A 24,616-nucleotide genomic window follows, 5' to 3' on the forward strand; every position below is an offset into this window, starting at 1 on the left:
TGTGGTGGAGAGGTGGCCATGTGATGCCACCTCATATCCAAAACTGACGGCAACTACCAACTACGTGTGTAAGCAACAAGAACTCTCCATTCACCTGGCCATCCATCTGCAGTCGCCGCACGGATTGAAGGCTGGCAACTGCTGGAAAGCAAGAATGATCAACATTCATCATGTATGAGCGCAATCGCTGCAACAAGGTCGAATTATGCACAAACCTGGTTTAACACGCTCGTCAATTCCTGTCTATTACGATTTTTCCCCAACACGGCATCGGTATCTGCCAATAAAATCTTTTAGCTTTGTAATAATTGGTACTTTTTGTCTGTATATTAATATACCCTATTTCATGTGATTCTAATCATTTCTCACAGAGCCTACTCTTTCTCGGCATTTGATTGGCTGAAAGCTGGTTGCCACCTTTATCCAACAATCATCGTCGGTCAACGGTGTGCACCACGCACAAACCAATTGCCGTGTGTGGCCTGTAAAGAAAGGGAGCCTCGCAATCGCTAACCTCGCTCCGACTCGACAAGCCACTAGCAGCTCCACACACATAGCAGCAGAGAGTATGGCCGCACTCGATGAGGACTGGGAGGAGTGGACGCCCGAGAAAGGCTCCTTCGTGAACCACATGCTGGCTGGTTCGGTCGCCGGCGTGGCCGAGCACGTGTCAATTTTTCCTATCGACACTATCAAAGTGCGCACACCACTGTTGCCATCTTTATCCTGTCAAACTGATACTTAACCGCTATGCTGTTGCTACCACCCAAAATCAGACGCATATGCAGTGCCAGCATTGTCCTGTGAACGGCAAGCCGGTCAAACTGACGGCTACACAGACAGCACGCAAGCTCGTAGCGGAGGAAGGGCCGTTCCGCCTCTTCAGAGGTGTCAGCACCATGCTGGGCGCCAGTCTGCCGGCCCACGCTGTGTATTTCTCGGTGTTCGAGGCAGCCAAGAAGGCGTTTGGAGCAGATACGAACACGATCACGCCCTTGGCCTCCGGGTCGGCCGGTGTCATTGCCACTGTGTGCCACGATCTCATCATGACGCCCATGGATGTACGTGGCGATCTTCCGGCGTATTATTTTTAATGGATTTTGACATGCGTGTCATATAAATATTTTTTTATTGCAGGTGGTCAAGCAGCGTCTACAGTTAGGGTACTACGATGGAGTGGCAGACTGCTTTAAGACGGTGGTGATTATATTGCTGGACCCTGTGTCTCCGCCACTGAATCAAAGTTACTAGAGTTGCTCACGTAATATTTCTGTGGTGTATTGCAAATATCAGGTTATGAGGCACGAAGGTCTGCGCGCGCTGTATATTAGTTTCCCCACGACGCTCTTGATGAACCTACCGTACAGGTGCGTTGGTCCAACATTATTTCAGCCAATGGATTTGCAGTATTAAAGGATGGCTGTCTGCAGTATGATTATGGTGTCGGCCAACGAGACTTTCAAGAAGATTTTGAACCCGTCGGGAGAAATGAACGTCTCAGCTTACATCGCGTCTGGTGCTGCGGCTGGAGCCTTGGTACGATCGATTTTAGTGCAAGATTTGGGACTTTATCTTACCTGCTACTGCTGCGTCAAACGCTAGGCTGGCGCGCTGACGAACCCGCTGGATGTGGCGAAGACGCGATTGCAGACTCAGTCCATGATGGTGACGGAAGAAGCCTCGGTAGGAACCCGTGCCTCGTCTCGCGTGAAGTCGGCTTCGATGTCGCCTCGCTTCTCGAAACCAGAACTTCAGGTTCTTGTGCATCCCGCCCAGGGCCCCTCTTTGCTTACATATCCCTCCTGTTTCTTTGCTGTCTGATTCACAGTGTCCATCTCGTACCCGTTGTGCGCAGCTCCAGACGCGTGGCGTATCCATCACGGTTCCTCCTTCATGCTCGATTAACGGCCGCGCTGGGGTACGCTGCAGCTGCACGGCATTTGAGAGTACGCATCATGAGTAGACTAACATGGCTACATGCACAGGTTGAGCGGGCAGAGCCTGTTTTACGTCGACAATACGCCGGGCTGATGGACGCGCTGGTCCAGATTAAGGCGCAGGAAGGCTTCGCGGGCTTCTTCCGGGGGGTCTATCCACGTCTACTGGTACATGCGCCCTCCGTGGCGGTGTCGTGGACTACATTCGAAGTATTAAAAAAGACGCTGGATCGGATGGGCGACGACGACTAGCACTTGAGTTTTTTTTCTGTCCATTTAAACCAAACTACTGCCACCGCGAGGTTTATGTCGTGGAGTGCGTCAAGGAGGTACACGCAGAAGCTCAGAGAGCTGGGCATTTGAAGAAAAGGGAAAATATATAGAGTTACACCGAAATCGGAGTACGAGTCTATTCTTGCAGGAGACAACCGAGCTTCGACGACTGAAACGTCTTCGCCATTTACGCTTCGGCTGCTTGGTAAGTTAGAGCGAGAGCTGTGTTTGCAATATCGGTCGGTGCGGCTGTGTACGACGTCGCGTGTTTTGTTCCGTGGGCCAGTGTAGCATGGTGGAGTGTTCTCCTGGCGGTGGAGCATCGTCTGATGTCGATTCAAGTGGCAGATCTCTGAGGAATGGACCAGCGCTTGTAGAGTCTCAAGGCTTGGAAGCTGTGAGCCCACGTCGCTTATCGCGCTCTAGCAGTTCCAAGACTTTCAATCGATCGAGCTCAGACAGCGATATTCGAGCCGTGGTAGCGCCCTTTCCAAGTGGGTTTGATGCCCAGCAAGAGCTGGAAGCAAATGTCGCTGGTGTGCATCGAGATACGGAGAAGCCGACACGTGCAGAGGAGAGTTTCATCTTTCTGAACGCGTCGATGCAGCTGATGCATTTGAACGGAGAGGCCCGTCAGCGTGTTCGTCAGCTGTGGACTTCAGTGCAGCGATTGGGGCGCGAGAACCAGATCAGTGAGGCGGGCATGGATGTCTTGTACGTGGAGCTGGGAAACCTCATCAAGACTTTGAGTGCAGAGAAGCTCGACGCTACCAACCACCTCAAAAGCGGGCGCTTGGTCCTGTTAGCTTCGTCTCCAGCGAGCGATCCGGGCGTGGTAGGCGGCAGTACAGCAGTCAAAGCTCTCTTTGGCGCTAGATCAACTGCTCAACTGATGCAGTGCTCGTTGTCAGAAGACCAGAGCAGGTTTGAGATGACTCCAGTACGTCAAGCTCCTGCTGCAGCCACCAACAGTGCCAGCATATCTCCAAACCCTCCGGGTCCGACATTGGGCAGATTTACGCTGCCGTCTAAAGCTTCGTTGATGGGAATGATCTCGGATGCCTTCCAGGTTGAGCCAACCACTAGAGTTATCAGAATGCAAGGCTGTCAAGTGCGCAGACTTGTGCCCAACTCTAGTAACGAGCAAGCGATAGACGGTCGGCAAGTGGCAAGAGCGAAGATCTTTCACCATTTCCAACTGCTCGTACCTTACAAAACGCAGCTAACCGACGCAGACGATTTATTCCTCACCAGAGCTCCTGTGCCGTACGAATCGTTCATCTTTGAAGTCCCGACATCTTCTGAAGGAGGCAAAGCAGACCTGGACGCTGAAACACTAGTAGACGAGTGGGTTTGGGCTTTGGATCGAGTCTGCAGATTTCATCTTCATCGACTTGAACACGCTCTTCGAGAAGCTCCGACAATTGGTAAAGTATCTTCAACTTTGTACATGGCTTTTATGTTTATTAACAAGAGGGTACTCGCAGAACGATACCGGGAGTCACTGCAACGTCATTTCCCAGTGTCTGTCTCGCTCAGTTGGCTTCGTAATCGCTTGGATCAGTCGACGCTGCAGCGTCGTGCAAGTGCCAGTTTGAGTATGATTCAGATTGTCAAGGACCTCGACCGCGACAAAGTGCTCTTGGACGGCCATCTCTTCAGTGCTGCCAACCCTTTTGAAGACTTCAACATGGAATCCGACAGCGTATCCGAAGTGGTCAAGTACATGGTCAGGAAAGTGTTGACGTTCGAGCAAGAGACCACGTCGCAGTACCGAATTCCTGGAGCTACCCAGCAACCATCTTCCCCAGCACATCGGTTCGCTAACAACTGCGAGGCTCGAGCTCTTGCGTTCGTCGAGCGAGTTCTTCAAGGCAGTTCTCGCACTCAAAGTGGCGGCGACATCTACGACGCCATCAGCTTCTTCTGTCAACAAGAGCACGTGTCCATTTGCCCTGTATCCCAAGACGCTCGACCCGTGCAGGTGCGGACCACTAGTGACATCTCGAAAGGAATCTTCCAGGTGCAAGTCCATGTCTGTATGCAGTTCAAGGTGATCGAGTTGACGCCAAGGTCCCCAACGCCTGTGTCGCCTAGTGGAGCTGAGACTTCCTCCGTGCTTGACTCGACGGCGATGGACTCGTCCAGCGATAGTGTGCAGGAGTGGGCCGTTCTCGAAGGAATTCTGTCGCGGCAGTTCACGTTGGGACAGCTTTGTGCGCCCGGTACAGTCACCATTAGCTGCATATAAGTAGAGACACAGTAGCATTGGAGCAGCAAGAGAGAAATAGCACAACGTGGTCGGTCATTTGTCTACAAAAGTTGTGGCACGAGACTTGTGCGACCGTCCAAAAAATGGGGCTTGACGCTTTCCTCGGCAGACGGACCTGAGCCCACACTGGCTCGGCATAAAGGACACGAACGCTCGTGGTCGAACCATTCCGTCACACACTCTTCACAGAACATGTGCGAGCACGCGAGCTTGACAGGTTGACGCATGGTCTCGTAGCAGATGGAGCAGTCTGGAGATCCTGCTTCCACGAGCTCATCGTGGGTGACGTATACTCCGAACTCAAGCCCCAACGTGACGAACGATCGTGCGAGGTTGAAGATACGTCGGCCTTGAGTGGCAAGAATTAAACCCTTCACCAAACAACTGATTAGTTTTGATGTACATGCACGAGTCTGTAAGCAATGGCGGCACTTGCATACCTTGATAAAGACGTAGGCGAAGGTAAACACGTCGGCCATAAACTTGGAGGCACAGAGCTGGTAGAAGCTGCACCAGGGGATACTGGCGAGCAGCGATCGGAGGAAGATTGAGCACATCTCGATGAGTCCATACAACTTCCGCTGCATTCGCGTCCATTACCTCCCGTTAGTGACGAGAAATCGAGAAACATGACAACGTCCCATGAACCTTCGTACCTTTCTGCGGTAAAAGGCAACGGTCGACACTACACGCTGCGTGAGTGGCGTCTCCACCGTAGAGCTTTCATCTTCTACCTCTGCGATCGTTATAGTCGCAGCAGCCTCATCCTCATTCGTCGAAACGTCGTCTCTGTGCTTCCTTTCGCACTGGAATCGATCTGACTTGGCTCCAGCTACAAACGCCTTGACGACGATACTCCAGAGTCGAATCAGGAAGTCTGTACATAGTAATACACACGAAAACGCATTAGTCAGCTTGCACGCTTCCTCCTGTTGACGACTGATGCAGTGTATTACCGTTGACAAGCACCGTCCACAGCACCTGCCAGAAGATTCCTCCAGTCGAGACAAGTCCACTGTCACTGCCACTGCCCTGCGCTGTAGTTGAGTGGAGGATCTGGGAGAAATGACGCAAAGGATTCGGCTGGCCATCCACCGAGCATATCGCGACCATGTCAATGGCACACATGGCTACAATTCCGAGAAGATGCCAACTATTGGCCTTCTCCTTGAGCGCAACTTGCGCTCGCATGCGCTGATCGAGTCCCATCACTGCCACGGTCCCAACTACGAACACTAAGATGCCAGTCGCGTGTTGGTACGCAAAGTAGATGAGGAATAACGCCACAAACGGGAGCGAGTTGTGGCATCGGCGGAAAAGTGCCTGTAGTTCGTCTAGCGCCGTCTGATCTTCGCCTTCTTCGTCTGAATTGCGTCTCGTCCTCCCTGTACGTCCATTCGGTCGCGTAGCAGTAGTAGTTTCTGCTGTATTCCCTGATTGAGCCTCAGTACTATCACTTCGTTCCAGCTCTCCACTGGCTGACATGGAGTACATGGACGACTCGGAGCTCAGTCTCCGTCGAGTCCTCGGTGGAGAGCCTTCTCCTCGCCCCTCAGTGGGTAAAAGTCTGCCTGTCTCGTCAGCTTGAGCTGCAGTCTCGTCAGAGTCCTGTCTTCCTGTTGTGAAGCCTCTCCACGGTGGCGTTTGGTTGTTTAAATCCTGTAAGAACTGGCCAATGGTCAGTTGAGGCAAAGCCTGCAGAAGTCTGGAGCTCACAGCGTCACCACTCACGGGTGTGCTCAATGCAGCGGCCAGTAGCCTCTGTCGTAGCAGTTCAGCGTCCTCTGAATCGTTCTCGGGGTCGAATGACGAGCTATTACTGCGTCCCACGAAGCCCCGAAGCGCAGGATCGTAAGGTGTACGTCGCTCCATATCCGTGTCCGACGTAGAGCGCTGGACGTGACTGTGGGGCCGAGGTAAGGCGTCGTTAGACGGAGAAGTGGGTGTTGGTAAACCCATGTTTAGACGACTATCACGCGGATCAGGTGTCGATTCAGGTGAAGCTTCCGGCGTGGACGAATCCACCTGCGTCCCAAGAGGTATATTGGTGACTGTGGCGTCCCTGTCAAGTGTCTGGGCGTCGGTGTCGCCACTTAATGCGAGGTTACTCCTCTGCGCCATATCGGGGAATCTATTTCCAGAGCGAGAATAGCATATTCATCCAATCAAAACCACACACTGACGTATATTTTTTTTCCACATCTGACCGACCCATAATGGACGTGGATATAAGCGCCACCATACATGTATTAACCTCCGTACGCGTCGTGTGCCTCAACCAGCCTCGTATTTTCGTGTTACACTATACTACAGCAGTTGGATGCATTTCTCTTCCCCTCTAAAACTCTTACACTGCCCCGATGCGTGCAGTATTGCAATTCTCGCCTCTTCACGCGCGTCTTGACTTTGCTTGATCATGACAAGACTCGGTGTCGATTCGAGAAGATGCAGCAGTATCGACTGGCGATGCTCGCATCAGCTAAGCTTGGCCAGCTCTGGATAGTTCAGCAGCTTTATCAACGCTACCCAGGGGCTCTGAATGACGCGACAGCACTAGCTGCAGGTCAGAGCGGCCACTTGCCCCTCATTCAGTGGGTATACGAGACCGAGCGCCACGTTATGAGCATGCACTTCTATGCAGCAGTGTACAAGGCGTTTGAGACGTCGGCATCACGTGGAGACTTGCACACTGTGCAATGGCTTGTGGATAATTACGTGAACATTGTGTTTGACATCAGTATCCCAGCGAAGGCAGGACACTTGGAAATATCGAAATGGGTACTGGAACATGGTAAACACAGGCGCAGATTCGATGTAGCGGACGATGTCGCAGTGCGGGGGGACATGGAGATGATGAAGTTCTTAGTGGACCACTCACTTTTGGATGGACCGACCCCAGCACCGGATTTGGCTGCGGAGTTCGGGCACCTTGAGCTGGTGAAGTGGCTGAGTGAGAATACAAGCAATTATTGGAAGTTCACTGTCACTGCGATGGATCGTGCAGCAGGCAACGGACATCTGAAGGTTGTGAGGTGGTTGCACGACAACAAGAAGGTGGGATGCACCACTAACGCAATGGATCTGGCTGCAGGGTCCGGACACCTGGTTGCACTGCAATGGCTCCATTTAAATCGACGTGAGGGATGCACAGCAAAGGCAATGGATAACGCGGCGATGAGCGGACATCTGGAAGTTGTGAAGTGGCTACATAAGAATACAGCGGCAGGGTGTACAACCGCAGCGATCAATTATGCCGCGCACAAGAACCACTTGAACGTCGTGCAGTGGCTCCACGGAGCACGCGATGAAGGCTGCACACCACAAGCTATGGACTGGGCGAGTGAAGCAGGTCACTTTGACATGGTCAAGTGGCTACATGACAATCGAAGTGAAGGATGCACAGCCCTAGCGATGGATCAAGCGGCAGCGAACGGACACTTGGAAGTGGTCAAGTTCTTGCATACCAATCGCTCTGAAGGCTGCACGAAGCTCGCGCTGGATGTTGCTGCTGGAAATGGCGACTTGAAGATGGTGAAGTGGCTTCTAGCTCACCGATCCGAGGGAATTGTCTCGGAGGCTTTTCAAAATGCTGCGAGCAATGGCCACCTCAATGTGGCTAGAAGTCTTCGCGATTCGTACGTAGAATCATGTTCTGCTTGTGTTATTGATACTGCTGCAACGAACGGTCACTTGGAGATGGTTCAGTGGCTGTACGAGACGTGTGGGGAGCGATGTTCGCCTGCAGCGATGGCAGGGGCAGCCAAGAACGGCCACATGGACGTCATCAAGTGGCTGTTCAACTTCTGCGCGCTTAAGTGCCCCACCTACGTCATGATGAAAGCTGTATCAAGTGGCAACTTTCAGATGCTCAAGTTTCTGAAAGATACCAAGCAATTGGACTGTCGATCAGTTACAACCGAGGGAATAATTGCAGTGATGGACCCTCAAGAGGAAATCGCCCAGTGGCTGACAGAGAACTACCCCGAAAAGCGAACGGAGTTGCCAGCCCTTCGTCCGTCACAATGAGAGTATCAATACATCTGTGTACGAAGAGGAAGGTTTAACTTATACTCCGAAGTATTCTCGTATTAATTATTAGTTTTACAGCTCTTCCACCTCAACTTGTCCGGACGATTTCGTTCGAATGAAGGCGACAAACTCGTCACTGTTGAGTACGGGGACACTAACTGTGAACGTCGCGTTTTTTGCGTATTCCTGTGATATAAACTCGGCCGTGAAGTTTTCGCACGCCCGTTTGACCACATCAACGTATGAGAAGTTTGTCTTCACATACAGCAACTTGGTCGGCACCTTGTCAACGATCTCCGCCTGCTCGATCACCTCCTGCGCTGCAGCTCCGTATGCTCGGATCAGGCCTCCAGGCCCGAGCTTCACGCCGCCGAAAACCCTCGTCACTACGACACAGACGTCCACCAATTGCGCACGCTGTAACGAAGCCAAAATGGGTCTCCCAGCGGTGCCATGTGGCTCTCCGTCGTCCGAGCACAGCTCACGACCGTCCATTGTCGTGTAGGCGTAGCAATGGTGGTTTGCGGACGGAAACTTCCCACGCTGGGTCTCAATGTACTGTTTTATCAACTCCGAAGCTGCGTCGCCACCTCCTGACAGCGGCCATGCAGCTGAAATAAAGCGCGAGCCCTTGCGCTTCGCGATCTCGTGCTGTACAGCGCGGCGGATGGTCTTCCTGGCAGCCATTCTGACATGTGAAAAATGACGTGCACAATTGCTGCAACTTTACTGGCCGTTTGAAGCGCAACTTTAATGCGTCAAAACCTTCGCACTTTTCATTTGTGCACCACGATGGCAACACCGACGTCTTCGGTAGAGCGGCTGCTCCAGTACATCCGCATCCCGACCATCAGTGGCGATGGCCCCAAAGGAGCGTACAACGAGGTCCGTTCACGAGTACAAGACGAAATTATACGGGGATAATTAATTGTTGTGTCATGCTGTAGTGCGCGGCATGGCTCACAAGATACTTGGAAGAAGGTATGAAGGTCTCATAGAGTTGTGCAAATAATGTCTGTGGATTGACCTTACATCGTTCGTAGTTGGTCTAAAAGTGCAAGTTTTCTCGCCCTCGGAGAGCAAACCAATTGTGTTGGTGGGTGCATGATGGAGTGAGGGAGTGTTTTGAGTATGTTTCTGACACTATTTGCGCCTAAAGGCGACATGGCAAGGGAAGGATTCCTCTCTACCATCGATCCTACTCAACTCGCACTACGACGTGGTCCCTGTTGCTCGTGAGCACTGGCAGCACGACCCTTTCAAGGTGTGCTTTCTCACTGGATATCTCGTAGGCTTTCGCTGTGCTCACGGTGTGTTGGTTCTTGTTGTTGCTACCGCAGCCGACAGTTCTGGAGGATGGGATGATTTACGGTCGTGGCATTCAGGACATGAAGAGTGTCGGTGTGCAGTATGTGGAGGCTGTCTCCCGTCTGAAAGCGGAGGGATTCATTCCGAGTCGAAACATTCACCTCCTGTTCGTGCCAGACGAAGAAATTGGCGGCGTGGATGGTATGGAGGCGTTCTTAGCAAGTGAGCAGTACAAATCCATCCAGCCCGTCGCATTCGCCTTTGACGAGGGTCTGGCCAACCCCAATGACGTCTTTACAGTATTCTACGGCGAGCGTGTACCCTGGTGGTTCTACGTGAAGGCTGAAGGTCCTACGGGTCATGGTAGCCGCTTTATCAAGAACACAGCGACGTCCAAGATCATCGACGTCTGCAACAAGGTCCATACGGCTCCATGCTCTTCTGTAAGCTACAGATTTTAAGCCTTCTGTTTGTTGCTGTAGGCTTTGGCTTTCCGTGCAGAGCAAGAGGCTCTTTTGAGTGCTGACTCCGGCTGCAAACACGGTGACATCAAGAAGCGAAACCTTGGCGATGTCACGACAGTAAACCTCAACATGCTGCAGAGTGGCGTGTCCCAAGACGGCGGCAAGACACACGCGCTCAACGTCATTCCAACTGAGGCTGTTGCTGGCTTTGACGTGCGCATCTCGCCTCACATGGACTTGAAAAAGCTCAAGGCGATGCTTGACGAATGGTGTTCGGCTGAGGGATTATCGTGGGAGTTTGTGTCGTGGTGGAAGAATCCGCTGCATGAACACTACACGACGTCGGTGGACGACACGAACATTTGGTGGACGTTCTTCAAGGAGGGATGCAAGGTGCGTTTTTCTTTGGTAATGCCATAATGAGAGTAGTATTAGCTAATATATTGGTCTGCTCGAAGGATGTCGGTGTTCCTGTGGAAACCGAGGTCTTCCCAGCGGCGACAGACAGCCGTTTCCTCCGCCAGCTCGGCATCCCGGCGCTGGGCTTCTCTCCGATGAACAAGACGGAAATTCTGCTCCACGAACACAACGAGTGTCTGCACAAGGACACTTTCCTGCGTGGCATCGACGTGTACGAGACGCTGTTCCGCCGCATGTTCACGTACGCCGAGGCGAACTGAAGCGGTTGCCTGGTACTGTTACTGTAATAGAAAAAAGTAGCGTTCGGTAGTACTTCGAAGTACTATTATAGGTAGTACGGGTAGTACATGTACACTACCTAATTGATGACTTGCTGCTCACTCTTGGTCAAAGCCGGTACGTGTACAATACCAGTTGCATCAAGAAACCAGAGGAGGAAACACGGATCAGCGGTATCGTACTACTGAGAGTCTCTGTGAGAGATGAAAGACCCCGTCGATCGATTCGTCGAGTTCCTTCGCTTCCGCACCGTCAGCTCGGAGGGCCCCAGTGGCAGCTACCAAAAGGTACAGCGCACCATGTTTGTGGAGGTCGCATCACATTTAAATCACTCCTTTGTTGTCTCGAAGTGCGCCGAATGGCTGCGTGCATATCTCGAAGAGGGTAAGTGTGTACTACACTGTAGTGCCGTCCGTCTACTGTAGAATTCAAAATTTACTGGCTTGTTGCTGCAGTGGGGCTACCGGCTCAAGTGTTTTCTCCCGTTGAGAACAAGCCGGTAGTTCTGGTATGCAGCTGGATACTTTTACTTAGTTGGATCTTCGTGGTTTAACGTGCTTGCTTGCTGAGTAGGCAACATGGCAGGGTGAAGATCCGACACTTCCTGGTATTATCCTGAACTCGCATTACGACGTTGTGCCTGCGATACCAGAGCACTGGACCTACGATCCTTTCGAGGTGGGACGATACCTTTTTGCTTTATTTTAGTGCGTGCTCGATTGAAGTGACATCTGTGTGTATCTGGCTAGGCTAAGGTCCTGGAGGACGGTCGAATCTTCGGTCGTGGTACTCAAGACATGAAGAGCGTTTGCATCCAATACATTGAAGCAGTCCACACACTCAAGGCGTCGGGGTTCACACCCGAGCGCAACATTTACTTACTCTTCGTGCCGGACGAAGAGCCTGGAGGTGCGCAGGGAATGGGTACATTTATTGAAACGGAGCAGTTCAAGGCGCTCCAACCGATAGCATTTGCCTTCGACGAAGGTCTCGCGAACCCGGAAGACGCCTACACTGTCTTCTACGGGGAGCGAGCGCAGTGGTGGGTTTACGTAAAGGCCGAAGGTCCCACTGGACATGGCAGTCGCTTTATTAAAAACACAGCAACATCTAAGATCATTATTGATATTTGCAACAAAGCTCTGGTATTTCGAGAAGAACAGGAGAAGATTCTTAATGCGGATGCTGGTTGCAAGCATGGCGACATGAAGAAGAAAAAACTGGGAGATGTGACGAGTATCAACATCACGGCGTTGCAGAGCGGCGTTTCTCAGGATGGAGGCAAGACCCACGCCCTCAATGTGATCCCTACGAATGCCATTGCTGGCTTTGACATTCGGATTTCTCCGGAAATGGACATCAGTGCGATGGGAAAGAAACTGGACGGATGGTGTGCTGCAGAGGGGGTCTCCTGGGAGTTTGCATCCTGGACGAAGCCAATGCACGAGCACTATGTTACGTCGTTGGATAATGGCAACGTGTGGTGGCAACTTGTCCAGAAATCCTGTGAGCGGATTGGTGAGAAGATCGAGACAGAGATCTTCCCTGCAGCTACCGACAGCCGCTATCTCCGCAAAGCTGGTGTCCAGGCGATTGGCTTCTCTCCCATGAAGAAGACAGAGATCCTCCTGCATGAGCACAATGAACATCTGCACAAGGACACATTCCTGCACGGTATCAAGGTGTACGAGGCGATTTTCCGAGACATGTTTGCGCACAAGTAGCCGAGCTCGCAATGGCTACGTACAGCTGCAGCTTAGGTTTCTGGCCACCCGTGCGCTCCATGGTAAAGTAATCTTCATCACTTACAATTAATAAACTCATAAAATTGTCGGTATTGAGTAGATCTGACTATGGACAAAGTTGAATAGGTTGAAGCTGCTGGAAGCCACCACGATGTCGAGGTTGCGCAACTTGCAGGATCTCCTCTGTTGCCATTTTTATCTTAATCAATTCATGTTCACGGATGTTCACAAAACGACTGACATCCACGCGAGAGTTCACATTTGCTCTCCAAATGTATTAGGCGTACTTTGCGACAAAGAAGTTAAGTTTGAGGCTGCACACTCGCCATGTGGCGTTGCTGTAACTAAAGCTCAAGAAACAAAAAAATACGGAAAAAAATTGACAACGAACCTTACCGACGCTTGCCACTATCAGGCGCTTTTTGCTATTCAAGGAAGCGACGCCAATTAGGACTATGCGCTATTGTTGCGTTGCGAAGTGGCAAAGGCGACTCGTGAGTTAGTGGGGCATTCGACACAACGAGGTTTCCACGACGACGGCTGCACGTCGTATTATGAGCTCGTTTTTTCTCCTTGGGCTCGAAAGACGATGGCAGACTCAGCGTGTGATAACTGTCTGGTTGGTGGCGTTCATAATGTTGTGTATCGTGGTCCAAGGAGAGGACGACGCCGGCGTCTCGACAATACGAAAGCATCTCCGACAATTGCCGCTTCAAAGTACTCAGCAGGAAGCACGTGAACTCAGTATCTTTGGCACTGACGGGCGACAACAAGTAACTGACCCTACCGCATACCCTTACAGCGCTGTGGGATTGCTGCAGTGGAACGATATCACGTGTACAGCCACTCTAGTCGCTTCAAATATCGCATTGACAGCCGCAGAATGCGTTTTAGACTCGAAAGGTGAACTGCTCGATAGCGCCCAGAGCAAGTCGGAGTTTACTTTACCTCAAGCAACAGAAACCAAAACGGCATCAGTCACTCGAGTACACAAGCAGTCAGACTTCTGGGTCCAGTGGACGAACAACACATACGTGCTAATCGAGTTAGATGCCGAACTAGGAGCCTCCAACAATCTTCTCCTGCCGACAGCGAACACTTTTGCACAAGATGATCCCATGAACGTTCAATTCGTTGGCTACGGGTGTAACGGAGAAAGCGGTGCATGTTTCCAGCTATGTAAGATCCACTTTCCCAGTGAGTTTAGCGGTCCAGATTACATGCTGCACCACGACTGCGACGTGTCCGGACAGAGATCAGCTGGCTCGCCCATGCTGATCCGGTCCACCAATATGGATACATATATCGTTGGGATGCACACGAACGCGATAGGTGACGATAGAGTCGAGGACACGACGTATTCATCCTACAACGACAGCGTGGCCAATCGAGGCGTGTTGGGATCATTCGTCCAGCCGCAGTTATCGTTCTTGCTTGAGCGAGCAGAGTCTTCTGCCTCATCAGACGTGGCTAGCTCCATTTCGAGCTTTATGTCATCTAGTGGCAGTGCTGTGTCCGATTTCGCGTCAAATAGCCACTCTAGAAGTCAAGAACCCGAGGATCAAACCGATGCGGGAGCAAGTGAATCTTTGGCTCCATCTGCAGCTTCGTCTTCGTCAACAGAAACGACTGTGGCATCTGGACAGCTCGGTATCGGAACAACGGCAGCGTACACATGCATCGGCGTGGTGTGTGCTACATGGCTCGCCATTATCTTTGCCGCTGGTCGCAGAATCCGTTCCAATCGCTGAAGCATCGGTGTAATTTGCCTCAAATTTGAGTAAAGATTCCTTCACTTTGTCGCGATCTACTACACCTTCGTTCATCGGCAAATCGCTTACACGCCGCAAAATCATCGCATGATACCCAAACGCAAACGTGTTTTTTGTCAGAGCCTCGATCTCAGAGCAGCATATTTCACTGGTAGATAAATAGATGGTCAAGAAGGACTTAATAAATCGTTGTTGTTGGCAGCTTTCATCGAAGTGGCAGTATCCAGAAAGTGTTTCCAGCTCTGATACCGTGATTTCTGCTCAGAGATCGGGTGTAAGTACGGGGATGTAGCAAGTGAACGACCCAAAAGAGTCCACGAGAATGGAGTGCAACACCATAGCCCTATTCTCCGTGATACAACACAACACCGAGTCCGTCGACTGTCCATCCACTAGAATCGCCTTGCTCAGCACTTTGCTATCAACTGTGACACTCGAAGAGCGTCGTTGTCTCCGTCGCTCTTCTTCCTCCTCGTCCTCCTCATCTTCGTCAATCAAATCATCTCGATATCGCAAGTGTGCGAACAGAGTCTGTAGCGTGAGTGGATGTGTATCGATGCGTAGAATGAGCGTCCCCGTCTTGCTGGCCTCCACCGTCATGGTCTTGTGCATGACCTTGAGTCTGTCCACGATGCTGCGTAGAGCGCGCAGCGGCGGCATCTCGATTGCGATCTGTGGAGCCGGTACACTGGGCTCTCTGTAGTGCTCCACGGTGCTCATGGCCAGCACCTCGATGGGAATGCTCTGCACGATATCGATATCCACGGCTCGCGTCCTCAGACACAGAAAGTTGTGGCCGTCTCGCTTGAGTAGTCGCAACATGACGGCGCTAGCATCTTTTCCTGACGTTAAGGCCTGCTGGAAATGCCGTACATCGCATAGGAATCCGATGTGGTTCTCGGCCCGGGACTGCACCACGACGTCGTGAAAGAGACGAGCGGTCTGCAGTCGGGCGAAGCTCTGGAGCTCCTCAGCGCCGCCGCTCTTGAGCGCGATGGATAATGTCTCGGGGGTTAATGTGAACACGCAGTTGGTCTTGGCGCTGCTTGAGGAGCCGAGGCGAGCGAAGGATTGCGCTACGTCCAGCAGCACAGCCAACGCGTCCTTCGCCAACGTCCCGCGGAAGCGCATTGTGTTCACGAGTAATGTTGGCGGCAAGTGATTCGATTGGATAAAAACACAAGAAAAAGGAACAAAGAGGGCTACAAATATTGTATGAATCATGTAAGCACACTGGATCGGATTACTAAAGATTTTAGGTAGCTCATGCCACGTGAGAAGACAAAAGACTAGTGAAGTGGCACTTGATAATTGCTCAGCAATATGGCGACGAAGGACAAATAGCACAGCGCTCTGGAGAGCAAGTCGCGGGAGATAACGACACGTATGAATAAATACATGCAATGACAGCAACTAGGACCTCTGTCAAGACCCCCTCTCTCTTCCCACACGCATGAAAGCCGAGAGAGACTGCTATCTGTGTGAACCCCCTTTGAGCACGAAGATCAATTCTCCACCTTCGCGACCTTGCAAGGCTCTCTCGCACCAAGCAGCAACAGCTAGAGCAGCCGAAGCCACCCCACCCATCACAAACTCAACAACGAGTGATATCTCTGTCCGTCCCCCCTTACAATGAAGAGGTAGTGCCTTGAATCCCCCCATCAAGATTCCGAGGGACGTTAAAGCGCCAGAACTCCACGCAGTTGGCTCGCCAAAACCAACCGGCGACCGAAACCGCGCCGCCCACGCCAATGCCACACGCCAATCAAGCTCCAAATGCCTCTCACCCCTCTACAACTCTTGCGAGAAAGGAAGGAAACGTTCCCAACCTTTCCTGACAGCCATAGAGGACGCCCGCTGCTTCCACTCACAAGTCGTGGACTCGACCTCGACTGTATTCGTCACTTCCAGTTGTGACGATTTTTGTAAGGCGTTCAGAGTCGCTTCGATTTCAGCCAATCATATTCCATTTGAGGACACAATTTGGACTTGAAAATGGCTGGAGAGCTGTTCACCGCCGCGACGCCTGATCCCGCGGCGCCACCGCGAGGGATCAAGCGCAGCATTGAGGAAGTGGCTGACAGTCTACTCCGCAGCAGTCTAGAGGATCTGGTGGCCGGGGAAACCAAGAATGTTCCCCTCGCAGTGCGTGCCATTATTCTGTTCCTGAAGTTTTGTGGTTCTGACTAATGACGAGGCTTGTTGGGGCAGGACATTCGAGATGCGTTGATGGACCATTTGCTGGGCAGCATTCAGACGGATCTTAAACACACGGTGCTTTTTGTATGCGAGGAAGTGGCGGATATTCGGCCAGAGCAGGCTGCAAGTGATGTCGCGAATGGTATTAATAGTGGAATTGCAGAGGAAGTCCCATTGCTAGAAGGTGTGGAAGGTGACTATCAAATTCACAGTCGACTATCTGAAGGCGACAGCATTCCTCGATGCGATGCGACACTGCTCAAGATTCCTGTGTCCAAGCACGAGATTGAAAAGGAGAAACACGCAGCCAAGAAGGCTATCAAGAACAAGATCAAGAAGTTTAAAAAGAGCTCTGGAGGTGCGTTGAATATTAACTCGTTGTTTGTATTAAAACTGATATTTGACTGTTGTGACTCTCAGAGACGTCCAAGCCAAGCGCTGACTTCTACGTTTTGTCACCGGAGGAGCTGAAGATGCATCTGTCGTCAATCCCGTTCGAGGACGCAAAAGCAGTGGCAGAGTTCGTCTCTACGAAGCCTTTGGCGGATGGTGAGACACGGTCAGCTGAGCAACTTCTACTTGCACTTGACTGCGAAATGTGTCGGACCACAAAAGGCGTAGAACTCACGCGCCTTACGCTGGTAGATGCTAGTGAAAAGGTTCTTTTGGACGAATACGTTCGTCCAAAGAACCCCATTGTGGACTACTGCACACGGTATTCGGGTATCACATGCGAGATCATGGAGGCTACGACCATGCGGTTAGCAGACATCCAAGACAAGTTCTTAGCTCTTGTGCCCGCTGAAGCCATCTTGGTGGGCCACTCAATCGAGAATGACCTGCAAGCGCTTCGGGTGTTGCACCGTCGAGTGATCGATACTGTATGCTTGTATCCACACCCTAAAGGACCTCCGTTCCGCACTGCGTTGCGCTTTTTGGCGAGTCAGTATCTCAACCGAGCCATCCAGACTGGCACAGATGGCCATTGCAGTGTGGAAGACGCAATTGCTACACTGCAGTTGGCGCAACTTAAGATCAAGCACGGACCTACGTTCCCGAGCATCGAGCATGAGTACAAACAGAAGAAAGTGGTGAACGAGATGGCTCGAGCAAAGAAGTCGGTGCTTATCGTAGACTCACAGCGCGCCTGCAGGTCGCTCAGCGGCGGCGTGGCTTGTATCATCCCGCGTGAAGACCCTGGCGAGGTCGTGCAGACAGTCGTGCATCAACTGACGACAGGGTTTCCGCCACATCTTACCTGGGCACGCATACGCGGGGTAGAGCGCTCAGAGATCGCTGCGTACGTGCAGAAGATTAAGAGCAACTTGCCCGAGCACTCGTGCCTCGTTACGGTACTCAGTGGGGATACTAATGAGCTGCGTGCGCTTCATAAACGGCGCACTGCGCGCACTGACCCTCGGAGTTCGCTCATTTGGGACAAGAAGCAGCAAGAAGAGCTGGATGCAACAGCCTTGACAGCCCAATCAGGACTTGTACATATCTACTTGCAGTAAAACAGTTCGCGCCGCTCTTTCTTTTTATTGCAGTACTGTTGGTGTCTGTTGTTGAAGTGGGACGAGAGTGTTTGTCAGTTCATTTGAAACTTTCGAATCGAGAGCTAGTTGTTCGAAAAAATATATTTAATTAGCGCGGCCTTTTGTCAGATAAATTTACACATTCTACTTATTGTTGGAAGTTGATTCCATCCAGATCGTGTGCACTAACGCTGTTTAGACGAAAGTGGTTGTCATGGATGAAAGGGTTTCTCCTTCAGCTGAAGAACGGCCCACGGGTAATTAAACGGAGATGAAGAACTGTATATTGTCGGTATATGTTGGGCTGTGCATCCAGTATTTCCTTGGACGGATTGTAAACGTGAAGTGACTAAGCGGAGATAAATAATAGCAGCTCGCACCGATCATCCTCGAGCTCCAGAACATGGCGCGTGCATGCACTGAAGACTGTTTCTATCTGCAATGGGGTGGTTCGAGGACATGTATGGTGTCTGCACAGAGTCGCTCACCACTTGAGCTCTGACAACTCTGCAAGGGCGGCGACGACGTCGGATGGAAGTGCCACAACGGCAGATCGACGACCAACAGCCCCACGCCGAACCAGCTCCTTTCTGCTCATCTTGTCGATTTCGCTGCTGTCGCAATTGCTAGTATCGCGGACGATTGATACACTCTGGATCATCTTGGCCTGAAGCATCTTGGACTCGCACGGGTCGACCTCGCGGGTAGTGATCATGATGGCTGAGGAGCTGACGGACGATTGCGAAGTGATCTGGATGAAAAAGCTCTTTGGCTGTTTGTCGACTTTCTTGTTAGATCGCGAAAGCACTAATGGCACTGATTCGTCTCCGGATGGCCTTAAGTCGGCGTGCGCTGAGTCTGAAGTCCAGTCGGTGGTTAGATGAATGAAGGAAACGGTCGTAGGAACTGTCGGGTCGTCAGCGCACTTATTGGGCGGGAACACAACAACTCGCGTTGGCGTAGATTGAAGCGAGCGTTCGCCGTTACCTGGATAAGATTACGTGTGTAGATAGAGGAGATCACAGCCGACACGGCACCTTAGGGCATCCTGGCCCGCTTGATCGGGAAACGAACGGGCAGAGCGCCGAAGCAGCTCGCTTGACGCACTGTGACGCCAGCTAGATTCTAGCCTAGAATGACATGTATGGAAGACAGGCGACATGGTGCCCAGTTTCGGCCTTGTGGCACCCCTTCGGAGGCGACTCCACCATAACGGTTGATGCGTAATGCTCAGTTCTCTCCAACGTGGCAGCGATGTTTCCGTCTCTGGTGGTCACGTAGCGATGGCCCAACTAACTGACATATCCATGGATAGAAAGCTTCAAACAGAACGCGTCCGAGACTATCTTGGCGAGGAACAAGAATATTGTCATGCGCGTTTGATTCGGACACAAGACCAGTCCGGTATTGACCAAGAATCTGCAACGAGCCCGCGTGGAAAGATATGACATAGGAACACGAGAGGACACTGCTTTGGCGAAGCTGAATCTCCACGACATATTTGATGCGCCTACGGTTCTCCGACGCAAGCTCACTTTTCTGCACGCTGGTGGCTTCTATCACTACCATTTGTGCCGCTACCGGTTTGCCGCTAAGCTTACTGCTAGACTGTCAGGCTTTGAAAGTTTTGGCAATGTACCTCTTAACATCAGCTGCAGTTGGCACCCTCACGCAGCACCGCTTCCGTATTACGGACCGTAATTTACTACTTTTTACATGTAGTGGTTGCGAGGTGCATGTACTTCGAGGAAGTATGACTCTTACTCAGCAGGGCTGAATCAGCACAAGCCGCTTCACCGCATTCTGAATAATGCTTGAGTCTGGGCATGGGATACTTATAAACTACTTTATGGATACCGTGTAAGCCCGTGGTGCCGAAATAAATCGTCCTCCTCAATGCACTTCCAGGCTGGAACTCCCAACGATCAATTCGCCATAATCATCGGAGGAACCATGGTACCCCTGCTCCAACACCAACGACCTAGCCTGAAAAAGCATGGAAGCTGGTAAAACTTCATTATCCGCATGGCATTTACATGGATCTTCACCGACTTGCTCTACCGACACGCCAACCAATGCCAGACCGACTTCATTGAAGTGTTGAAGTAGTAGCACGTCCAAAATTTGTCAAGAACGTCTTTATCATATGACAGGGCGCAGTAACTTGGACAGCCACCACAAGCAGTAGCAAAGTTGCTACATGTACTGGGTAGCACCCAGTGGGTACTATTATCAACAGAGGCAGATCCCAGATGAGCGGCGCTCATTGCCATCCCTGGCCATTCTTCTTAAACCGCATTGGTGTCAAGGGACCTTTTCTGTTTATGTTGCACTCGTCTAAACATGGTGTGGTACACGCGAGGTATGTGGGCCACGTCTAATCAACCTCTTATAAAGCTTAGAACGTCTTCATTGATATGAGTAGCAAGAATACAGGCCTTTTTTTTAAGGGCTTTCTAATTGTAAGAACACATTTGCTAGTATATCTAATGAAATCGGCTGTGTGCTCCGATACAGTGACGTCGCGAACGCTGAAGTTGAACTGCTGGGATCCAGCGGTCTCAACGTCAGATCGGAATTCGCATCGAAGCCCACAGGTCTCGTTGACAGACAGAAGATACGCAACAAGATGCTGCGCTCCAGCTCCCTGCGCGCAGTCTCCGCGCACACGTCGCGCCGCGCGTTGAACGCTCGTACCATGTCGTCGCTGCCGTCGTTCGCTACGGTGGACCCGGACTTCAGCGGCGCCAACCCCACCGATGGCTTCAACCTGGTGAATGGCGAATGGACCAAAACTGCTAAGACGGAGACGATCGTAGACCCTCTGAACGGCGAGGCGTTTATGACCATGCCGCTCACGCAGAAGAATGAGCTTGCTCCCTTCGTGGAGAGCATGACGAGCTGCCCCAAGCACGGTCTGCACAACCCGCTGAAGAATGTGGAGCGCTACGTTATGTACGGCGAAGTGAGCGCTAAGGCTGGCGCTATGTTCCGTGAGGACAAGGTGGCCGACTACTTTGCCAAGCTGGTGCAGCGCACGTCTCCCAAGAGCTACTTCCAGGCCCGCAACGAGGTTAAGGTCACGGGCAAGTTCCTGGAGAACTTCTCTGGCGACCAGGTGCGCTTCCTGGCGAGCTCATTTGGTGTGCCGGGCGACCACCAGGGCCAGACGAGCAACGGCCACCGCTGGCCGTACGGCCCCGTGGCTCTGATCACGCCCTTTAACTTCCCCATTGAGATCCCCGTGCTTCAGATGATGGGCGCTCTGTTCATGGGCAACAAGGTGCTGCTCAAGGTGGACTCCAAGGTGTCTATCGTCATGCAAGAGACTCTGCGTTTGTTGCACGAGTGTGGCATGCCCCTTACCGACGTGGACTTCATTAACTCTGACGGTGCCGTAATGAACGACCTGCTGATGCAGATCAAGCCGCGCAACACGCTGTTCACAGGGTACGTTTTTGCTTTGTTCCGGTGAATATTAGCTGACCCAGATGTCATGTGCACTTTGTTGATGATTTGCAGCTCGCAGGCGGTTGCTGAGAAGCTCGCCAAGGACCTGAGTGGCCGTATTAAGCTTGAAGACGCTGGTTTTGACTGGAAGGTGCTTGGCCCTGACGTCCGCGACTTCGACTACGTGGCCTGGACCTCCGACCAGGTATGTTTCTCTTGTTTTAAGAGCGAATTATCTGTTAGCAGTCAGTTTTAACGAATGGTTTTTGCTCTTTTCCAGGATGCGTACGCCTGCTCTGGACAGAAGTGCTCGGCGCAGTCGGTTCTTTTCATGCACAAAAACTGGGCCAAGGCTGGTTTGGAGAAGAAGCTTGCGGAGCTTGCTGCTCGACGAAAGCTCTCGGATCTGACCATTGGCCCCGTGCTCACGGTCTCCACCAAGCGTATGCTTGACCACGCTGCGGCTCTGCTGAAGCTTCCAGGTGCTCGTGTTGCATTCGGCGCTGAGGAGCTGGAGAACCACACGATCCCAGAGAAGTACGGAGCTGTGAAGCCCACGGCCATCTTCGTACCGCTTAAGGAGTTTGTCAAGCCCGAGAACTTCGAGCTTGTGACCACGGAGATCTTCGGTCCGTTCCAGGTCATCACCGAGTACGACGGCAACGAGCTACCGGAAGTGCTGGACGCTCTGGAGCGCATGGAAGCTCACTTGACTGCTGCTGTGGTCTCGAACGACCAGGATTTCACGAACGAAGTGCTGTCGGCTACGGTAAACGGCACGACCTACAGCGGTATCCGTGCTAGAACGACTGGGGCGCCCCAGAACCACTGGTTCGGCCCGGCCGGTGACCCGTGTGCCGGCGGTATCGGCACGCCGGAGGCGATCAAGCTCGTGTGGTCATGCCACCGTGAGATTATCAACGACGTTGGCCCCGTGCCCGCCAACTGGACGCTCCCTGAAGCTACCTAAGCGTTTCGCATTATGACAAGTGATCTGTCACTCAATAAATTTGCACAAAAATCCAAATATCCTTTCTGAATCTATTGTGTCTGTTAAACTTGACGCAGAAACAACTTGAAGAGGGCAAGATTGATCAAATCAAACAGACTGTGTTATCTAAAAGTAAAATCTGGTTACAGCTCCTCCAGCTCCCACGCTGAGGTCTGGTTAGCTTCGGTCTCGGACAAAATCTGCGGCGTAGGATCGTCGTCCTTCATGGCCAGATCGTCGAGTAGCTCATGCAGCTCCACAGCTGGAGCGCCAACATCGTCCTCGTCCATCGCGTCGTCGTCCTCCGCAGGCTGAGCCGGCTTGGTTTCATCCTTGTACAGGTTGATCTGAGAGCGCATCTCCTTGTCCTCCTCAAGTTCGTCCATAAACTGCTCATAGTCCTGCTCTTCCTTGGATAAATCAGCCTTACGAACGGGGCCTGCCTGCTCCACTCCTTCCATCTTCTTCAGCTTCCAGTTACGTGCACGCTTCTGGATGCGACGAGGGAACATTTTCTTCACGAGCACCACATCGGGCAGAGTCAGACCCGACTGCACCAGCGGCACCAGATCAGCGTCGTTAAAAACCGCAGACGTCAGATCGTACCCACGAGCAGAGTCTCCGACGTGCAGAAGCATGCCGAGGTGGCTCACAGTGCGGAATCGCGTGTCATTCACGCCGAAATCCGCGTCGCGAACAACCTCCATATCAGCCAATCGGGTCTTGCGAGTCACACGGATCGCTCGGCCTCCACCCGAAGGAATCGCCATCGGGTTCGAGTCCAGAACTGTAAGGTCCGTCATGGCCTTGATCGATCGCAACGCACGGAACGGATAGCGCCAGTACTTTTCCGAGTCGACCTCGGCCACTTGGGTGGTGAACGGGTCGACAACGTGAATGGAAGAAGTGACGGACTGCACGAGACACAGACAAGACATGTTGCCTAGCATACGCGCCAGCTTCACTGGTAGCAGTACCAGATCGTCCTTGCACACTGGGGCGATCTCCACAGCGTACGTGAACTTGTAGTTGTGCGTGTTGCTGTGGTTATCAGCTGAAATGAGCTTCTTGGCTGTTTTGACCTTCATGGGGACAGATTCTTGCAAGAAATCCACGAAACGCAGTGCGTGGTTGCGTTCTGAGAAAAAGAAATCGACGCCGTCTGGGTGAGACTCGATGTTTGTGGTCTTCTCGTGGGCGCGGTGCTTCAGAATAAGCTGCTCCAGGAAGAAGAACGTGCGCTTGTGGTCCACGCGCTGACGCACCTGCACCACAGCACGCCAGGACTGATTGGCGAACGAGGCCTGACAGGCGTCACACTGCTGGTTGCGCACCACGAAGGTGACAACGAAAGATTGCTGCATGATCATCTTGCTCAACACTTCCTTCTGCACTGTGAGTTTGAGTTTGAGACGACGCGAGTGAGGCTCCGTCCAGATCCAGTTGGCGTCAATGAGCTTGACGCGGTTAAGGTTGTTGATCTTCTTGAGACACATAGCTAGAAGCTCGCGGGACTCCAGCTCAGCCGCCACCCAAGGTGGACGAGACCAGCGCATGCAGCCACGACATTGGTGGATAATCACTTCTTTAGGGATACCTTCAGTCACGTCCACCTGTGACTTGAGGCAGCTCACGCACGTGTTGGCTGCGTTCGCCACAATGGGCGTCGCGCACATGCAACACAAACTGCAAACGACGACAAGTGGAGAAGGTCAGTGAGATGAGCATTGACAAACATTGACAAGCATGCGTTTGAGCATTTTCAACGCAAATTAACGGAGGAAACTGGTGCAATTCAGAAGGTGAAGACGCTTACATGGTGGGCATTTGGCTCGTCATGGTGCTCATGGTGGCAGCAGGTTGACGGGCAACTCGAGCAGCTACTGACGGTGGAAGACCGAATGGGTGGAAGCGCTATGTAGGCCAATGGAAGCAAGGACTG

General features: G+C 52.1%; 13 protein-coding genes across 13 annotated transcripts; 8 read left to right on the plus strand and 5 right to left on the minus strand.

Moving 5' to 3' along the window:
* Window positions 1-406: 406 nt before the first annotated feature.
* On the plus strand, window positions 407-2,218 carry PITG_00023 (mitoferrin-like protein; the record flags this gene model as incomplete). The annotated part of the gene is made up of 8 exons (XM_002908612.1): window positions 407-697; window positions 777-1,061; window positions 1,138-1,197; window positions 1,294-1,367; window positions 1,431-1,536; window positions 1,603-1,755; window positions 1,856-1,918; window positions 1,986-2,218. 8 exons carry the CDS (start codon window positions 569-571, stop codon window positions 2,187-2,189), a joined length of 1,074 nt encoding a protein of 357 aa, XP_002908658.1.
* A 284-nt stretch (window positions 2,219-2,502) lies between these two features.
* Window positions 2,503-4,461, plus strand: PITG_00024 (uncharacterized protein; the record flags this gene model as incomplete). The annotated part of the gene is made up of 1 exon (XM_002908613.1): window positions 2,503-4,461. One exon carries the CDS (start codon window positions 2,503-2,505, stop codon window positions 4,459-4,461), a length of 1,959 nt encoding a protein of 652 aa, XP_002908659.1.
* A 62-nt stretch (window positions 4,462-4,523) lies between these two features.
* PITG_00025 (uncharacterized protein) lies at window positions 4,524-6,354 on the minus strand (the record flags this gene model as incomplete). The annotated part of the gene is made up of 4 exons (XM_002908614.1): window positions 4,524-4,853; window positions 4,923-5,063; window positions 5,139-5,359; window positions 5,439-6,354. The coding sequence occupies 4 exons, from the start codon at window positions 6,352-6,354 to the stop codon at window positions 4,524-4,526; spliced, it is 1,608 nt and encodes a 535-aa protein (XP_002908660.1).
* Window positions 6,355-6,927: 573 nt separating this feature from the next.
* Window positions 6,928-8,317, plus strand: PITG_00026 (ankyrin-like protein; the record flags this gene model as incomplete). The annotated part of the gene is made up of 2 exons (XM_002908615.1): window positions 6,928-8,117; window positions 8,188-8,317. 2 exons carry the CDS (start codon window positions 6,928-6,930, stop codon window positions 8,315-8,317), a joined length of 1,320 nt encoding a protein of 439 aa, XP_002908661.1.
* A 266-nt stretch (window positions 8,318-8,583) lies between these two features.
* On the minus strand, window positions 8,584-9,234 carry PITG_00027 (uncharacterized protein; the record flags this gene model as incomplete). Its single annotated transcript, XM_002908616.1, has 1 exon — window positions 8,584-9,234. One exon carries the CDS (start codon window positions 9,196-9,198, stop codon window positions 8,584-8,586), a length of 615 nt encoding a protein of 204 aa, XP_002908662.1.
* A 69-nt stretch (window positions 9,235-9,303) lies between these two features.
* On the plus strand, window positions 9,304-10,963 carry PITG_00028 (aminoacylase-1, putative; the record flags this gene model as incomplete). Its single annotated transcript, XM_002908617.1, has 6 exons — window positions 9,304-9,400; window positions 9,567-9,601; window positions 9,671-9,775; window positions 9,852-10,238; window positions 10,302-10,676; window positions 10,742-10,963. The coding sequence occupies 6 exons, from the start codon at window positions 9,304-9,306 to the stop codon at window positions 10,961-10,963; spliced, it is 1,221 nt and encodes a 406-aa protein (XP_002908663.1).
* Window positions 10,964-11,089: 126 nt separating this feature from the next.
* Window positions 11,090-12,706, plus strand: PITG_00029 (aminoacylase-1, putative; the record flags this gene model as incomplete). Its single annotated transcript, XM_002908618.1, has 5 exons — window positions 11,090-11,269; window positions 11,333-11,366; window positions 11,438-11,490; window positions 11,556-11,660; window positions 11,732-12,706. The coding sequence occupies 5 exons, from the start codon at window positions 11,186-11,188 to the stop codon at window positions 12,704-12,706; spliced, it is 1,251 nt and encodes a 416-aa protein (XP_002908664.1).
* Window positions 12,707-13,362: 656 nt separating this feature from the next.
* On the plus strand, window positions 13,363-14,478 carry PITG_00030 (uncharacterized protein; the record flags this gene model as incomplete). The annotated part of the gene is made up of 1 exon (XM_002908619.1): window positions 13,363-14,478. One exon carries the CDS (start codon window positions 13,363-13,365, stop codon window positions 14,476-14,478), a length of 1,116 nt encoding a protein of 371 aa, XP_002908665.1.
* A 282-nt stretch (window positions 14,479-14,760) lies between these two features.
* Window positions 14,761-15,642, minus strand: PITG_00031 (uncharacterized protein; the record flags this gene model as incomplete). Its single annotated transcript, XM_002908620.1, has 1 exon — window positions 14,761-15,642. The coding sequence occupies one exon, from the start codon at window positions 15,628-15,630 to the stop codon at window positions 14,761-14,763; it is 870 nt and encodes a 289-aa protein (XP_002908666.1).
* An 852-nt stretch (window positions 15,643-16,494) lies between these two features.
* Window positions 16,495-18,212, plus strand: PITG_00032 (exonuclease, putative; the record flags this gene model as incomplete). The annotated part of the gene is made up of 4 exons (XM_002908621.1): window positions 16,495-16,644; window positions 16,711-16,840; window positions 16,880-17,056; window positions 17,119-18,212. 4 exons carry the CDS (start codon window positions 16,495-16,497, stop codon window positions 18,210-18,212), a joined length of 1,551 nt encoding a protein of 516 aa, XP_002908667.1.
* Window positions 18,213-18,717: 505 nt separating this feature from the next.
* Window positions 18,718-19,606, minus strand: PITG_00033 (uncharacterized protein; the record flags this gene model as incomplete). The annotated part of the gene is made up of 2 exons (XM_002908622.1): window positions 18,718-19,091; window positions 19,561-19,606. 2 exons carry the CDS (start codon window positions 19,604-19,606, stop codon window positions 18,718-18,720), a joined length of 420 nt encoding a protein of 139 aa, XP_002908668.1.
* An 879-nt stretch (window positions 19,607-20,485) lies between these two features.
* Window positions 20,486-22,456, plus strand: PITG_00034 (aldehyde dehydrogenase, putative; the record flags this gene model as incomplete). The annotated part of the gene is made up of 5 exons (XM_002908623.1): window positions 20,486-20,595; window positions 20,751-21,683; window positions 21,756-21,888; window positions 21,964-22,334; window positions 22,423-22,456. The coding sequence occupies 5 exons, from the start codon at window positions 20,486-20,488 to the stop codon at window positions 22,454-22,456; spliced, it is 1,581 nt and encodes a 526-aa protein (XP_002908669.1).
* A 361-nt stretch (window positions 22,457-22,817) lies between these two features.
* On the minus strand, window positions 22,818-24,556 carry PITG_00035 (60S ribosomal export protein NMD3, putative; the record flags this gene model as incomplete). The annotated part of the gene is made up of 2 exons (XM_002908624.1): window positions 22,818-24,360; window positions 24,491-24,556. The coding sequence occupies 2 exons, from the start codon at window positions 24,520-24,522 to the stop codon at window positions 22,818-22,820; spliced, it is 1,575 nt and encodes a 524-aa protein (XP_002908670.1).
* Between the last annotated feature and the right edge of the window lie 60 nt (window positions 24,557-24,616).

Source organism: Phytophthora infestans, genomic scaffold, assembly GCF_000142945.1.
Source record: "Phytophthora infestans T30-4 supercont1.1 genomic scaffold, whole genome shotgun sequence".
Taxonomy (NCBI): domain Eukaryota; phylum Oomycota; class Peronosporomycetes; order Peronosporales; family Peronosporaceae; genus Phytophthora; species Phytophthora infestans.